The sequence below is a fragment of the Balaenoptera musculus genome, chromosome 12, assembly GCF_009873245.2.
Source record: "Balaenoptera musculus isolate JJ_BM4_2016_0621 chromosome 12, mBalMus1.pri.v3, whole genome shotgun sequence".
Lineage (NCBI taxonomy): Eukaryota > Metazoa > Chordata > Mammalia > Artiodactyla > Balaenopteridae > Balaenoptera > Balaenoptera musculus.
The window spans coordinates 68,429,178-68,445,332 of record NC_045796.1 but is presented as its reverse complement, the minus strand read 5'-3'; the positions used below and the strand labels follow the sequence as shown (position 1 = coordinate 68,445,332).

At 43.8% G+C, this 16,155-nt stretch overlaps 1 protein-coding gene across 1 annotated transcript in view; it reads right to left on the bottom strand.

Annotated features, from left to right (window-relative positions):
* Window positions 1-1,401: 1,401 nt before the first annotated feature.
* Window positions 1,402-16,155, bottom strand: part of MDN1 (midasin AAA ATPase 1) — a 155,990-nt gene continuing 141,236 nt past the window's right edge. Inside the window, exons 91-102 of the mRNA XM_036871713.1 lie at window positions 15,483-15,584; window positions 14,348-14,543; window positions 12,668-12,838; window positions 10,847-11,010; window positions 10,040-10,129; window positions 8,580-8,695; window positions 7,777-7,951; window positions 6,493-6,566; window positions 6,285-6,399; window positions 5,380-5,443; window positions 3,749-3,891; window positions 1,402-2,913 (exon numbers count right to left, since the gene is read on the bottom strand). Coding sequence (XP_036727608.1) covers window positions 2,725-2,913; window positions 3,749-3,891; window positions 5,380-5,443; window positions 6,285-6,399; window positions 6,493-6,566; window positions 7,777-7,951; window positions 8,580-8,695; window positions 10,040-10,129; window positions 10,847-11,010; window positions 12,668-12,838; window positions 14,348-14,543; window positions 15,483-15,584 — 1,599 coding nt within the window. The 3' untranslated portion in view covers window positions 1,402-2,724. The remainder of the gene's footprint in view (window positions 2,914-3,748; window positions 3,892-5,379; window positions 5,444-6,284; window positions 6,400-6,492; window positions 6,567-7,776; window positions 7,952-8,579; window positions 8,696-10,039; window positions 10,130-10,846; window positions 11,011-12,667; window positions 12,839-14,347; window positions 14,544-15,482; window positions 15,585-16,155) is intronic.

Here is a 16,155-nt window from a genome sequence, read left to right as displayed (position 1 = left end):
TCATACTGTGGGAGCTCATTCTTCTTGGAGGGCTTATCTGAGCTAGGCAAAGTCAGAAAGGCAAAGTGGTTAAGAGAATTCTAGACAAAGAATGCATGGAACACTGGCAGATTCCAAGGCCCCTGTGGTTTGCTGTGATCAGATCAAATAGTGTGGTGGGGATGCTGGGAGAGAAGGGACAGGGGAGGCAGGTAGTGCTTAGAAGCAACAAATGGTACCTTCTTCACAGGAATTCAGAAAGATCTCCTTGGATGCTGTGAGTATGACGAAGTGAAGCTAGCAAAGTGATTAGCAGTTCAAGCTATATTTTATTTACTTTAATATTTATTTTAAAAAAATGTTTGGCTGTGTCGGGTCTTAGTTGCGGCACGCGGGATCTTTTGTTGCGGTGTGCGGGCTTCTCTCTAGTTGTGGTGTGTGGGCTCGTAGTTTGCGGCACACAGGCTCTCTAGTTGAGGTGCGCAGGCTTCACTGCCCTGTGGCGTGTGGGATCTTAGTTCCCTGACCAGGGATCGAACCTGTGTCCCCTGCATTGGAAGGTGGATTCTTTACCCCCAGGGAAGTCCCCCTCAAGCTACATTTTAAGAGAGCTCCAGCTGCACTGCAGTCAGAGGAAAGCAAAAGGGAAGACAGAATAAGGTAAATATCCAGAAGTTAGACCGGACAAGTTTGGGGTTTGGATGGAGGTGGAGAGGAAGGTAAGGCAGATGTAAAGGTTGAGCTCCAAGTGAGAGTGTGAGAGAGCAAGCCTATCCGCAGTAGCTTCTTCTAAAGTGACTCAGGTGTGTCACTCTTCCTAACCAATGCTCTCAGTTCCTGATGGGTCTCCTGTGTCTGCTCCTGTGCCTCCCAACCCTTTTCCTCTCACAGCACAAACTGAAGATAGCACTCTTGGGTAACCTGCTTACTGAGATTCTTCTGTTCCAGACCCTATTAGCTATCCCAGGGCCAAGGGAATCACTTATGCTGGTACATCAGTTGGGATGCTTCAGCTTAGCCTGTCCTGTCAATTAAAGGTAGATATGATGGACTGCATCACAGTCATAATGTTAGTGTCTTCCCTCCCTGCTAGAAGATTAAACTTCCTGCCCCACAGAGGCCTTTGGCCAGTGATACATCTCTTACACTCAGATTTCATCTTGGAGCAGCATCTTTACAAGCCATTGTGTGTGTCCACCAGCTTGCCCTTCTTCTGCCATGAGGCCAGCATGCTGAGGCTCACCCACCACAGACATAACCACAAGAAACAGACCCTGACTTGAAATAAGCCACTGAAGTTGCGGAGTCGTGATACACAGCATAAACTAGTGACTGACAGCTGACTGATCCAGCAGACAAGACCCCCTGGCGCACCTTTTACACTCCTGTCATGTTCCATTAAGAATGGTCACAAGTTACATCAACAGTGGTATATTTTTTAATAGTTTTCAGAATATAAGCTGCATAGCTTTTTAGAATAAAAAATGATATAACCTCAGGTACATGCTTTAGGACACTTGGTTAAACAACAAGCAAACTGTGTCTTTGAGGACCACCTCAAAAGGGTGGCACACTTCACAGTGTAACTTGATAACAGACATGGAGATAGACGATTACGTCATGGCATGTTGTCTGCGAAAGAACATCTGACAGTCAGAACTTAAATAGAACACAGCACACAGTTAAGTATTCAAGCACTGCTTTTTGGCCAAGTAAAAACTGCCTAAAAACCGTTGATGGATTTTTGACTGGCAAAAAAGATGTGGCTGCTTAGTTTTTCTGCTACTTCTCTTGAAGCACTTCTCTTCCAGCATGACAGGCTTGGTTCAACGTGAAATCAGTGTGAGGAAAGATTCTTCCTCTTAACTGTTAAAAAAAATGAACTAAAGAAATAAATTACTACAACAGCACGAACCATGGCACAGAGAGGATGAAATAAAGGAAAAATCATCTTTCCATCATTGCATAGTCTCCCGAAGCAGCAAAGGTGAAGGAGGACACTGAAAAGCCATTTCATTCATATATGGCCCAAGGGTCATTTTCTGATGATTTGGGCTCCCATGATGTCTGGTGGTTTTATAAAAAAAACACACATACCACAAGCCTCCTACCCTCGTACAGAAGTTAGTTCCTTTCATAAGAAGCACAGTAAAAAAAGACTCTCTAAAAAAACCGCAGCTGCCTTAGCCACTTGACAGCTTTCGGGTACACACTGTGGGCTTCGCAAGGCCAAGCCTTATTAGTGCAGGGTCAAAAGGGAAGTTCCCTTTAGTCCTTTGCCCAGAGGCCTGGCACAGTCCCATGCTTCCAGCAGCATCTCCTCATGGAGGTGTCCAGGGTCCCTGGGAGGGAAGGCAGGCAGCTGGGCCCCAAGGGTGGGGTGCAGCCTCCTCTTGGGCCAGGACTTCCGAGACGAGCCTGAAGGGCAGCGCCACCCCCCAGGTACGAGACCAGACACCTGCTGCTGCTGTTCCTTCATGGCCCCAAGTTTATTACAAGAACTGGAGCCCAGGCACAGCAGGGAGCATGAAGAGTTTCCTCTAGGCTCTGAAATCGTATTATAAAATAAAATGTATGTTGCAATAAAATTTTTTGTAGCTGTTGGGTGAATATTTATAAATCAAGTCAAAATTAAATACCATTTTCGAGCTGGGAGTTCAGAAACAGTTGTCCAAAAGGGAGCACCTGGCAAGCAGTATGACATTCTGACCGCAAAGTCTCACTTAGGACTGTGTTCCTTCTGTTCTACGGGTGGTCAGAGGCCGTCACCAGCTCAAACCACTGCCTGAGAGCATCGCTGAGCGTCTCGGGAAGTGCGTTCACATCGCGTAGGATTATATAGAACGGGAATGGGAACTCTTCCATGTAGGATCGGATTTCAGGCATCTCTCCAGGCCCTTTAAATATTGGTACCTTGATGTCCAAGATAGAATCCTGGCAAGAAAAAACATTTAGAAATAAAGAAAAACTAAATCAGTGTCCATAGCTGGCTCTTTTATGATCTCCTTTGCAGACAATTTTTAGGTCTCACATGTCTAATTCCTGCTTATAAAAATAGCTCTTATTAATTACTAAGTAAAACAGAACTCTCAATAAGGAGGAGGCAAATCTCTTTCTGAGCAGCCCTTCCAGGAGAATGGCCACTAAAAGGGAAGGAAAGGGGTAGATAAGCAAACCTGATTTCCCTACAATGGTATTTCCTATTCTCTACTTGGAATAATTCACATTAAATCTTCAACTTGCTATCCAGGCCTTAATGTGACCTGTAGAGACAGTACTTCCCCTGGAACAGAACCACCCCGTGGACATCCTTCATGTAGCAACTGATGCTTCCTCCTTTGAGGAGGGCACTGCTGAGATCCAAGTACTTGGAAAGGCTGGTCTATGTTTCCAACGGACAGGGCCCATCATCAAGGCTGCGATACCTGCAGCGACGCTGTGCAGAGGGAGGTGACCCACCAGAGTACTAGTCAGCACAGAAAGTGGTTAAGAGGACAGACTCTGAGTCAGTCTAAATACTGGCTTCCTTGTCATTACCTACAACCTCTGTGTTTCTGTCCTTCACTGTAGAGTGGGAATAACCATCCCTACATCACTGAGTTACTGCTCGGTTACATGAGAAAACAATTATAAAATGCCTAGAACACTACCCTTCAGGATGCCATGAATGTTATAGGAGTTCTTGGTATGACAGTGAGACCCAGGCCATTTTTCAGATAGAACAGCTTGAAGGGAATCCCCAGAAAAGTGGCTTTTAGTAATCACTCACCCGTGAACTGGGATTGTCCAACACAACAAAAATGACAAAGATGTTAGCATTCCGGGCGGCCTGAACTGCTGCTAGGACTCTGTCTTTGCCCTCAAAGAAAAGGCCGCGTCCGTCAGAGACCACCAGGAGGAGCTGTGCAGTTTCTGTAGTAGAACATACAGCAGGAGAGGAACTCAACTCAAATGGCAACTCAAAGACTACATACGGGGACTTCCCTGGTGGCGCAGTGGTTAAGAATCCGCCCACCAATACAGGGGACATGGGTTCGAGCCCTGGTCTGGGAAGATCCCACATGCCGCGGAGAAACTAAGCCCATGCGCTGCAACTACTGAGCCCGTACCCTAGAGCCCACGAGCCACAACTACTGAAGCCCACGTGCCTAGAGCCCGTGCTCTGCAACAAGAGAAGCCATTGCAATGAGAAGCCTGCACACCACAAGGAAGAGCAGCCCCTGCTCGCCACAACTAGAGAAAGCCTGTGCGTAGCAACGAAGACCAACGCAGCCAAAAATAAATAAACTACGGACAGTAAGACAAATTAGTGCAGACTTTCTCTGTGCTATTAAAACCAAGCAGTTCTCTGAAACTGGTGAATTCTGGGCACAAATAAAGGGGGCCTCCAATTAGATCTATTACTTTGAACACGTGAGTCACAGACAAGGCTGCACAAAAACATACAAAACTTCTGTCAATAAAACAATTTCCCAGTAGTGCTTTGGGGAATGTCACATTTAGATCAACTTTGTTGTACAGCAACATGTGAGAATTAAAACATGTTTATGGATATAAAGTATAAAAAGAGCAGTCCTGAGTAGACCATTAGAAGAAAGTGCCCAAATCAGAAAGCTAGAACTGTATCTTCCAAATTTCAGTCATTGTCTATTAGTTTCATATTTCTGTCAATTTCTTGTACCTAAATTCTGTTTTTTTCTTGAAAAAAACTTAAATAGAAATTTAAACAAAAACTTAAATAGAAGGGACCACTAAAATGAACAGTGAATAAAAAATGTATTAAAATTTTTAGCATATTATATAATGTTTCCAGTGAAAGACTGTTGTGCTTAAGGGCAGGCTGTCTTCTGTCAAGGAAGGTTAGCAAGTGTTGAGAGGCGTGAATGACCTTCAAAAGGAAGTCTTCCCATGGTACAATCAGAATTGAGGATTTAGGGAAAGGCTAAAGAACTGGTGTGCTGCAAAAGCCCCAAATCAATCATGGATGGATTAGCTGGTTTCTGAATCATGTCCTTCTCCTCTTTCCTTTGTTATTAAAATATTGAAGAATACTCATTACATTGAATTCCACACACCCTTACTCCTTTCATTCACAATTGAACTCAAATCTATCAAATGAGTATGTACTAGTTAATTACAAACTAGTTGGTGTCTACCTTCTCCTTTGATTATAAGCCTCTCGAGTATGGGTTCAATAAAAATTTTTGAATGAATGAACGGGTGAGTAAAAAATTCCATGAATGTTTAATACCTCTGCATCATCCTCTGTTTATGTGTTTTCCTATAGAGCATACACTTTAAAAGATGGTGATGGGTACAATGAGATGAAAACAAGCAACTTGCAAATAGTACAAGAACAGAAAAGCATTTTATTAGCGAGGACCAAAGAACACAGCTCACCTGGACTGATGTTTTGTGAGAGCTGTTGAGCAGCTGCAAACATGTTGGCTACAGACTCTAGAAACTAAACCAGAAATAGACAATTAGAAAACTATTTAAGCTCTCTTCCCACTATCACAGAGACTGAAATTACTTCTGGCACTTAAGTGATTATCAGATAACCATCTCAAATCTATAGCAATCAAACTGTCCCTTCCATCCATCCGTAAAGGACTGACAATCCTTGCACTTGGCATTTACATTGGGTGCTGGCATTCTCAAGCACAGACAAGACCTGTGTCCATGGCATATACCCCACTAGTGTTCTACGAGACACCCCAAAGGAAAAGAAACACTTCCTCTGGGGGACAATAAGTCAGTAACTCCCCCAAATGAACCAAAGAGCTGTCTTCTTCCAAGAAAGGAAAATAGCTGAGCAAAAAAAAAGAAGGCAAGAAAAAATATCCAGTGTAACGTGAAGGAGGCTAAATTACGGCAGGAATCAGGAGGACAAAATTGTTATCCCATGCTGTGTTTAGAACGTATGCCATCCTGAGCAAGTCACTGGCTTTATTTCACATCGTTTCTTCTCTAGGCTAAATGGTAGAGAGAAATTGGCCTTGACCCACTTGATAAGGGTACTGGGAGGTGGTTCATTTTTCCAAAATGTTCCAAACCTCTCTAAATAGGGAGCCAGAAAATCAATGATGCAAAGTCAAATGATCTTTGAAAAACTGAGAAAAAGAGATCACATCCTATTTAATAATGGATGCCAAGGGAGATTCTCTTCCAGTGGTACACCGGCTGAGGCTTAGGACTATTCTCTATTGTAAATTTTACCATACTGGGGAGGAGGGAGTTCTAAAAATTATGTCTCTCCTATACCATAAAATAACTTCAGAAGACATCTGAAGTCATCAGCATACCTGAGCAATCTTGGTTTTCTTTTGTTGGAATTTGCAGAGCCGCAGAATCTGGGACCCTGAGTAATCACTGAACTGTTCATGGAATGGGTGTAACAGCTTTACGGACTCTCCAAAACTTGGGGGAGAAAAACCAAATACAATGGGAGTTATTTTTTGTCATGCAAAAAAAGAGGCTGGTTTTCCCAATGGGATTAAAAGGCACTCTTACCTGCACACCGCAATCTGACCCACTTCCAGAAAGGTTAGAGCATTTCCAATCACAGCCAGAGATTCAAAGGCAAGCTGTGAAACAAAGTGAAGGGTTGAAGAAATCGGAATATCCTCTACACTAATGCCTTTCAACCTTTTTTATACCAAGATTCCCACAGAAAACACTACTTTTTTGGTATGGCACACAGGGGAACAACATGAATATGGCTATTCACAACCAACTCAGAGGCTTTGGTGGCTTTGGTAGCCTTAGGCCCTGGCTAATAGCACAAGCGCTGAAACCCAATATCCTTTATACTAGTAGGAAAGGTCTGCTCTAGACATCATCCAATAAAAGCGATCTTGAGAAATTTGGTCCATAAATTTTTAAGGTTTCTTTCCCCTTTTTTGACTATATAAAGTAATCTCTCATGGGTAAAAGATCTTAAAAACCAATTTATTCTAATCTATGCATAAATGACAGTATAGTTTTAGAATTTAAATTCAGTTAAAAAGATGACAATACTTGTAGCAACTAACATCTATTGAACATGTATCAAGTGCCAGGTGCTAAACTGAGTGCTCTGCATACATGATTTCACTTAGTCTTCATAACAACTCTGAGTTTGAGGTAAGTATTGTTATAATCATTTTTTCAGAAGGTAAAACTGACAGACATAAAATGAACTGCCCAAAGTCATGCGGTACTAAGTGGGGAGGTGAGACCTGAACACAGGTGCAGAGGTTACACTTTTTCCAGCAGAGCCTGTGCACAGACTTCAGGCTGCTCGCTGACTTGTGCTGGGCAACAGCATCACTGCAAAGACCCCCCGACTCTCCACGTCCCTGACGGGGAGGGGTGGGTTGTAACTCCACCCAGGCTCCTAAGCCTCGTTACTACTGATAGAACACTAACTCTACACAGACGTAAAGAAACGTGTACTGAAGACATCTTCTTAAAAAATCAGGGATATTCAGATATTACGTTGTGCATGGTCTTAAAGAATATAGTACATTCATTCTGTGGAAAGTAAACACTGACAAATTTACTTACTCTGCAACTAGACAATAGCACAGCAAGGCTAAGAAACACAACAATCTAAACGACCTACAGCAGCAGGACACCAAAATTTTTTGAGACGTCCTGAAATTGCCCCTTTGAACTCTTTTTAAATCTTAGATCTTCTCAAATATGGTCTCATATTCTCAGAACAAACTAACTGGTATTTCAAAGTGTTTTTTAGCCAGAACATATTTAAAACATTCAGGTGGCCCATCAAACTGCCACTACACTTCTCCTTACCTGTTTGGTATGGTTGTCTACCATGCTAGAAGAGTCATCGACAGCCAAACAAATCTGATACTGGCGTTTACTGGGCTTGGTCCTTCGAAGCCAAATCTTGTCTTTCCGAAACTGACTGGCAATGTATGGAATGACCTTCCGCATGTTCAGTCGCTTCCCAGTTCGATAGTCTCCTCTGTTAAATTTAACCAAACAGGAGCAAGATTAAGGATAAAATCACAGTAATAATAACTTATAACCAGTTATACCAAATAACCAGTAACCTGGCACAATGAAGTGTTACTGTCCATTGAGATTATTAAGGGCTGGGATCTTCTTGATCAGCAGCCAGAAAAACTGGATATGTATGTGGCAAGAATAATTAGGTCCTTTTAGAAAATTTAAAACACTTTTTGAAAAGAAAAAACATGTTTGCATTGAATATTAAGTCTTGGATTCTCTTTTGTGTTCTGAAACTGCTTCTGGACACATCTTTGGAAAGATCTAGGTGAGTGATGCATGCAGCAAGTGAGTGACCCAACATGTAGAAGGTGAGCAGCACACACCCCCAAGGCTCAGCCAATTTTCCCATCAGGTATTAATTAACTAGTCACAGAAAGTGCATTCATACTGAACTTCACAGAAACTTCTGTGGTACAGATGATAAAATGGCAACGAGGTAAGGAACGCCATACTAGAGCCTGTGCAGCAGAAGTGGCAACCTAGACGCCAGCACCATAGCTGTTACGTGCTAAGCTCAGCAGAAAAGATGACACTGCCATCTTTCCAGGGCACCATGAGTGCATCCAATGGAGAAGACTTACTTCAGCTTGGCGGCCTGGGTAGGCTCTAATATGAGACGAAGCTGTTCACACAGCTGTTGTGAAAGAGGTGCAGTTAAGAGCAGGTAACTCTGCCACATCTCCACTGCTGCCTTCTCCTGTGACAACAGCAACAACATGTAAGTTACCCTTGGAAGGCTGGAGCCAACCAAAGTCATTACAGCAAGATGAAGGTCTGAAGCAAAGCAGTAGAAAACAACCTGCTTCTCTTGTCAAGCTGCTCTCTGATTCACCTGGTTTAAAATGTCTCCTCCTGGGCTTCCCTGGTGGTGCAGTGGTTAAGAGTCTGCCTGCCAGTGCTGGGGACACGGGTTCAAACCCTGGTCCGGGAAGATCCCACATGCCACGGAGCAACTAAGCCCGTGAGCCACAACTACTGAGCCTGCGCTATAGAGCCTGCGAGCCACAACTACTGAGCCCGAGAGCCACAACTACTGAAGCCCGCGCACCTAGAGCCTGTGCTCCACAACAAGAGAAGCCACCACAATGAGAAGCCCGCGCACTGCAACAAAGAGTAGCCCCTGCTCGCTGCAACTAGAGAAAGCCCGCGCCCAGCAATGGAGACCCAATGCATCCAAAATTAAATAAATAAAATTTTTAAAAAATAAAAATAATAAAATAATTAAAAATAATAAATAAATTAATTAAAAATAAAAAAAAGTCTCCTCTTCTGCCAAAGCCACAACTCGCAGTTCCAATGAGAAAGTAAGGTAATAAAATATTGGAATTCATGACCAAATCAATCCCTTATTCACATCACCTATGAGGAGTATATAATGTGTACCCTTCACGTGGAGAGGGAGCTGTGATGGGTAATTTTGGTGCCAGGAGATCCAGCCACTTAATCATGGTCTCTCAGGCTCATGTTTCAAAAACAAAAGTGACGAGCGCAAACCTCTCAAGTAACACTCAGCAGTGTGCTTATTTCCTGAATACAAAGCTCCATGGTTAGTTTTTTTTTGCCAATTATGGCAGAGCAGTCAATACATACCTGTGGTGAGAATAATGATAAGAGATACAAAATTAAAATATGTGTATTTAGTAAATTTAGAATGCAAGGTCATTGAAAAGGAAACATCTGGTTAATCTACACTGCCATATTGTATCAGCTGGCAATGTTCCAGGTGGCCTATTCAGAGAGTGACACAGTATAGACTTTTGCCCCATGTTTCAACCACTGTCACATCTATTACATCCATTACAGATTGAGCAATGGAAGTTGAAGAATTAAACACACCAGTTTCTCTCTGTTTTAATTAAGCTACAGATCTAGTGGCAAAGCAGGCAGAAAACAATGGATAGATGTAGGCTTCACAATTATAATTATATTCTCCATATACTCGGTCGCTTTGACCAAGGTAACTGGAGTTAAGAACCTATTAAGTTTCCTGTATCTTAAAAAACAAAAGTCAAGATATTTTATAAAAAGACCAGTGACTTACTTCTTCTGGGGTTCCAGATTCATGTGGCTGCCATGTTTCCAGCTGTCTCTCCAGCTCCTGTCTTAGTTCATTGACATCTTTTAAGAAGGGCTAAGAGGGAAAAGCCACGGATAGAGGAGACCCAGGTTGGAATCACCAACTCACTATACCTGGTTGCCTTCTTCCCTGCAGTATGAACTCCCCCTGAGATGCAAAACTTGAGCAAATTTAATGGCACAATTAAGACGCCAGACAACCATTCTTCTTCTCCTTCCCATTATGTAGAGGCAAAATGGATAAAGGAAATTTTAACATTTAATAAATCCATCCCAGTAAAACAAAATACCCAGGAAGATATCAATAATGGAAATATTCTTTAATTAATCTAGACTATCATTAAGTCAAAGAATTAGGGGAAACAACTCAGTTAATTGGCTCTTCCTAAATGCAGGCATTAAGTCAACGATTCTTACTACTTAACCAACATAAACTTAATTGTCCTGCAGGCTCCTCACACAAGGCTGGTGGATGTGAGAGGAGTAGATGTGAGAGCCAGAGGTCCGAGGACAAGACCCACCATCGTGGCGAGGTCAGGACACAGACCATCCACGGTGACCCCGGGATTAACCGTTAGAAGTGTGTTATCTGCTCGGAGAACACATGTCGTACCAACAGTACTCCTTAAAAGACTGATAAGGATATGACACCCCAAAACCACCAGATGCTATATAAAGTTCTTAAGACAAACATGTCTTAAGTTGTTTAAAAGCAACTTATAATTATGTTTTGTCAACTTATTGAAGTAGTAATTTGTGAAAGTTTTAGTACCTGGAAAATCGTGTCCACAAGGTACTGATGGGCTGTATGAATGGTCGAATCTCGGCTTCTCTCTGGTTTCTCATTCTCTGTCTCCCTGTGGGATGTGTCTGTCCTGGGGTCTTGGTCTTCCTCTGTGTTAACAGTTTGGGTCTCCATCTCCATCTCTTCAAAGCCTGTTCTCACACCATAATGTCAACATGAAGACTCAGCCTTCACAGTCACGTGTCAATCCTAACAATTACTCAGACTTCACTCATTCACTCCCCGGCACATTAACACCTCGGCTCCACGTGTCCTTTCTCTCTGAGACAGTCTGCCAATTCTCACTCCCTTAACCTCCCCCTCTCCCCACCCTGATATGGAAGGCGGCTGTTCTGGGAAGCGGAAGTGGGGGGAGACTGTTCTACCCTGACAAGCCTCATAGAACCGTGTGATCCATTAGACTATGTTCATGCAAATAAATAAATAAACTATGTGCATGCAGAACTTTGACAGAACCAAAAACTAAAATAACATCATAGCTCCATTTTATAAATGAGGAAGCTGAGACAAAGAAGACAAATAATTTGCCTCAACCTATAAAGTAAGTAAGTAAGAGAAAGTCTGGATTTGGATCTAGGAAGGTCTAATCACAGAGCTGCGCCGTTCCCACTGTCCTGTAACAGCCGGGCAGTCAGTAGTTCTAACACCCCTGAGAAGACGAACGCAGAAGGAAAAGTTTTTGAATTTAGCAAGTTCTTTTGAATTAGCACTTATACCATTGCTGATAAAGCTATTTTTTCATGTGTTGAATGAATTTTAAAAAAAAACAAAACAGCCTTGTAATAGCACTTGGTCAGCTATGAAATGGAACTGTATGTAAGAAGTTTTGTTACCTTCTCACATGCATTTCCCCTATTCTATTTCTTTAAACATTTCTTTAAATAAAATGTTTAAATATAGTATATTTTCATATAATTTAAAATATTGTTTCTCTAATAATCAAGAATATATCTTCTGGGGGACTTCCTTGGTGGCACAGTGGATAATACTCCGCGTTCCCAATGCAGGGGGCCCGGGTTCGATCCCTGGTCAGGGAACTCGATCCCAGATGCGTGCCACAACTAAGGAGCCAGTGAGCCGCAACTAAGGAGCCCACCTGCCACAACTAAGACCCGGTGCAACCAAATAAATAAATAATAAAGAAAGAAAGAAAAAAAAAGAATATATCTTCTGGTCATACTGGAGTATGTGTACTATTCTGTTTTCTTCTACATATTTAAAAAAGACTGCTGGGTTGGGCTTCGCTGGTGGTGCAGTGGTTAAGAATCCGCCTGCCAATGCAGGGGACACGGGTTTGAGCCCTGGTCTGGGAAGACCCCACATGCCACGGAGCAACTAAGCCTGTGTGCCACAACTACTGAGCCGCGCTCTAGAGCCTGTGCTCCGCAACAAGAGAAGCCCGTGCACCACAACAAAAGAGTAGCCCCCACTCGCTGCAACTAGAGAAAGCCCACGCACAGCAATGAAGACCCAACGCAGACATAAATAAATAAATAAATAAGTAAATACATTTTAAAAATAAATAAAATAAAGAAATAAAAAAGACTGCTGGGATTTTGTCTGAAACTCAAGTTTCAAGGGTCTCTGTGAAGGACAGCGTCCTGTAACACCTTCCACCTTCCTACTCCCAAATGAAATATGTATAGGGGAATTATTATGGGCAAATGAATATCTAAGCCATGGGTTAGGATGGGGAAAGAACTGACCAAATGCGACTACAGTACCAGAGAAATGGCTTCTCTGAGTCCGAGAGCTCAGGCAGGAGGGTGTGTTCACTGCAGGACTCACCTGGCCCGGCTGTGCTTCCCGACGTGACCTCCTCTGGCTTCAGCTGCTCTGTGTCTACTGCTCTGAGCTCCTCGGGCTCCTCCGCGTCCATGGAGGTATCCTCGATCTCCTCCTCCTCTGGAGCCTTGTTGGAGTCCTTTGCAGATTGCTGCTGCTCCGTGCTAGCCACATCTGCCAACAAAGTGCACACACATGAAAAGGTTAGCTCTTTGCAGAACAAAGTCATCACGAGTGGGTGTGCTTTTGGTCATTCGTAGTTTCCAAGATTCTGCCACTGACTGGTTATGTGGCTTGGACACAGTACTTGGCTTGTCTGTGACCTACTGATGTAAGTACTTAACACTCCCCCCTCCCGCCCCCCGGCCAGAAGCTTCAAGGATATAGTGTAACTATACATGTGACCATAGAGTTGAATGTTTAGCTGGGTTTTTATTGCTATGACCAGAGATTGAACCAGAATAAACATGCCAGGCACATGACTCAGAGCAGCTAATGGAATTATCCTCATTGCCAAGTTACGGGTGGAAAAACTGTAGTGATAAAGTATAACAACACGGGGCACAGAAAGATCAGCATGGGAATCCCAGCATCGTGATCTTGGACAAGTTCTTAAACATCTTCGGCCTCAGTGTGCTGATCTATAAAATGGAGAAATCCTAGCTCGTAAAGACTGTTAGAGGAACTCCATGATCATGCCGCAAAGGCTCAGAATGGTGCTGGGCACAAGGTAAAAAGCTCCATGCATGGCAGCCATCACTGGTATTGCTTCATTTTTCTTAAAAGTGGGGACAGGGAGAGGAAAGAGTAATCCACAGCAGAGCAGTCTTTTTGTACCATCCTCACAGTACATATTATTAACACCAGCTTACATATTAGGAACGAAACAGTGAAAAGTTACCAAGAGAACTTGAAGCGGAGACTGAGTGACGACTGACTACTCCCTTTCTATGCTGAGATCTTTTTTCTCCTTGTTTGTTTGTTTATTTATTTATGGCTGTGTTGGGTCTTCATTGCTGCATGCGGGCTTTCTCTAGTTGCGGTGAGCGGGGACTACTCTTTGTAACGGTGCATGTGCTTCTCATTGTGGTGGCTTCCCTTATTGTGGAGCACAGGCTCTAGGCGCGCGGGCTTCAGTAGTTGTGGCTCGCGGGCTCTAGAGCACAGGCTCAGTAGCTGTGGCGCACGGGGTTACTTGCTCCGTGGCATGTGGGATCTTCCCGGACCAGGCCTCGAACCCGTGCCCCTGCGTTGGTAGGCAGATTCTCAACCACTGTGCCAACCAGGGAAGTACTGTGCCAACCAGGGAAGTCCTCTCTCCTTTCTTGAAACACATACTTCAAGTTCACAGCTCCTACCATTGCCTGGTGATTATGAAGAAATGTCCACTACTCAGAATCCCTGAGATTAGTGCTGGGTTTGGATACGGCCAACCATTACCAAAGATATTTAAAAGGCTTACACTAGACCCAGAACCCTGAGCACTGAAACCCTGCACTTGGCTACAGACACCTTTATATCAAAAACAAATTGTATTTCTGCACAGTTCTTATTAGAAGAAAACTAGTTTAAAAAGCCATTTCCCCTCCCTCCTAAGATGACTTTTAAGAACACCTGGCGGGCACACAGCATAAGCGCTCACAGAGCTCAGTGAGCAAAGGAGAAGCCTTCCCTGCGTCGTACCGTAGGTCTGTACATCATAGGGCTCGCTACCCTGTTTAATGTGCTCAAATGCTTCCGCGTCGTCTGCCTGGGCCTGGGCCGGGCCCTGCTCGGTGTGGCTGTCCGTGTCCACAGTCCTCAGCCTCTTGTGCACACGCTCGTTGTGGTCACCCATGGAGCGTTCGTTGTCGGCCTGCCCAGGTTTCCTCTTAAAACTCTGCGGGAAATATGAGGAAATTCATCAGAACCTTGTCTGTAATGGCAAAAAGAGTAAAAATAATCATAATGTTTATCCTCAGGGGGCTGATTAAGTTAATTAGGTGTACCATACACGAGTGGATTTCAGTGAAGCTGTTAATAGGAAGATCTCTAAATACATATACAGAGCAATCTCTATGATATACTTCTATACCTGAAATAAAGGCAAAGAGGCAAAGAAGCACTCTCACACAGGGAGGTGCACACACAAACATCCATACACATATACTACATATGCAGAAGGTCTCTTAGAAAGAAGACAAGACCGGCTGCACCAATATGCTCTGAGGATAGTCCCTTGGGTGGCTTGAAGACAGGAATAAAATGGAAGCTTTTTAGGGGATTGGTTTCTATCTACTAATTTTGTATCACATGCATGAATAATACCCCATTTTAAAAAACCTTATTTTTAAAACACAAAAGAGGGAATTCCCTGCCAGTCCAGTGGTTAGGACTCGTCGCTTTCACTGCTGGGGCCCGGGTTCAGTCCCTGGTTGGGGAAGTAAGATCCCACAAGCCATGCAGTGCAGCCGAAATAAATAAACAAATTAAATTAAATTTTAAAAAATTAAAAAATAAAACACAACAGAGAATGGACAGTGAACAGAGTGAGACTGGTTAGTCCTCGGCAACAACACAACAGCTGGTTTTTAGGCTCCATGAGAACTGAACAGGATAAGGGTGCGTGCGTGCGCGCGTGTGTGTGTGTGTCTGTCCCCACACAGGGAACAAGCCCCAGCTGGGAAAGCCCCACAGTCCTGGTCTGCTCGCCAAGGCTGACATCATGGTGAGACAGCAAAGGCTGGGAATTTGGTGTTTTTTTTTTTTAAACCATTACATTTAGCACATCATTTTACATGCAGCCTTCACCTAAGTTTAGGTGAAGAGTGATAGAGACCTGTGTGTTTTTCCTGGTGTTTTTCTGAGAGGCCAACCGGGCGATGAAGTTGGATTCATGGCCTTCTGCCTGGTTTGCATCCGCAGCTCCACTGCCGTGTTCCTGTGAAATCCAAGCCACAAAGCATGAGGTGGAGGAAGCTGTGCAAGCATCTGGTTATCAACTGCACTGTGCACAACTCCTCTCACCATTCTCATCTCATAGTCACATGCAGTTGGCACTCCGTATCCGGGGACAAGGAGGGCCCACTGCACTGTGCCAGTTTACATAAGGGACTTGAGCAGCCTCGGATTTGGGTATCCAGGGGGGTCTTGGAATAAATCCTTCTTGGACCCCAAGGGACAACTGTGACCATACCTGCCTGTCTGCTCTGGAACTCACCCATGACTAAGGCTTGGCCTGTGGGCAGAAACGAGAGCATCTAGACCTGAGTCTGTTACCCTCTTGCAGGACTTCATTAGTTCCTTGTCTACGGGAGGTAATGGCTTACATTGAAGGCGGGACAGACCTCGATTTGAAACCAGGCTTCATCACCAACCAGCTGGGTACTCTGGAGATTGTCATTTAACTTTACTGGGGCTTATTTAACTCAGATATAAAATGGAGAACATAGGACTTCCCTGGTGGCTCAGTGGTTAAGAATCCACCTGCCAATGCAGGGGACACAGGTTCA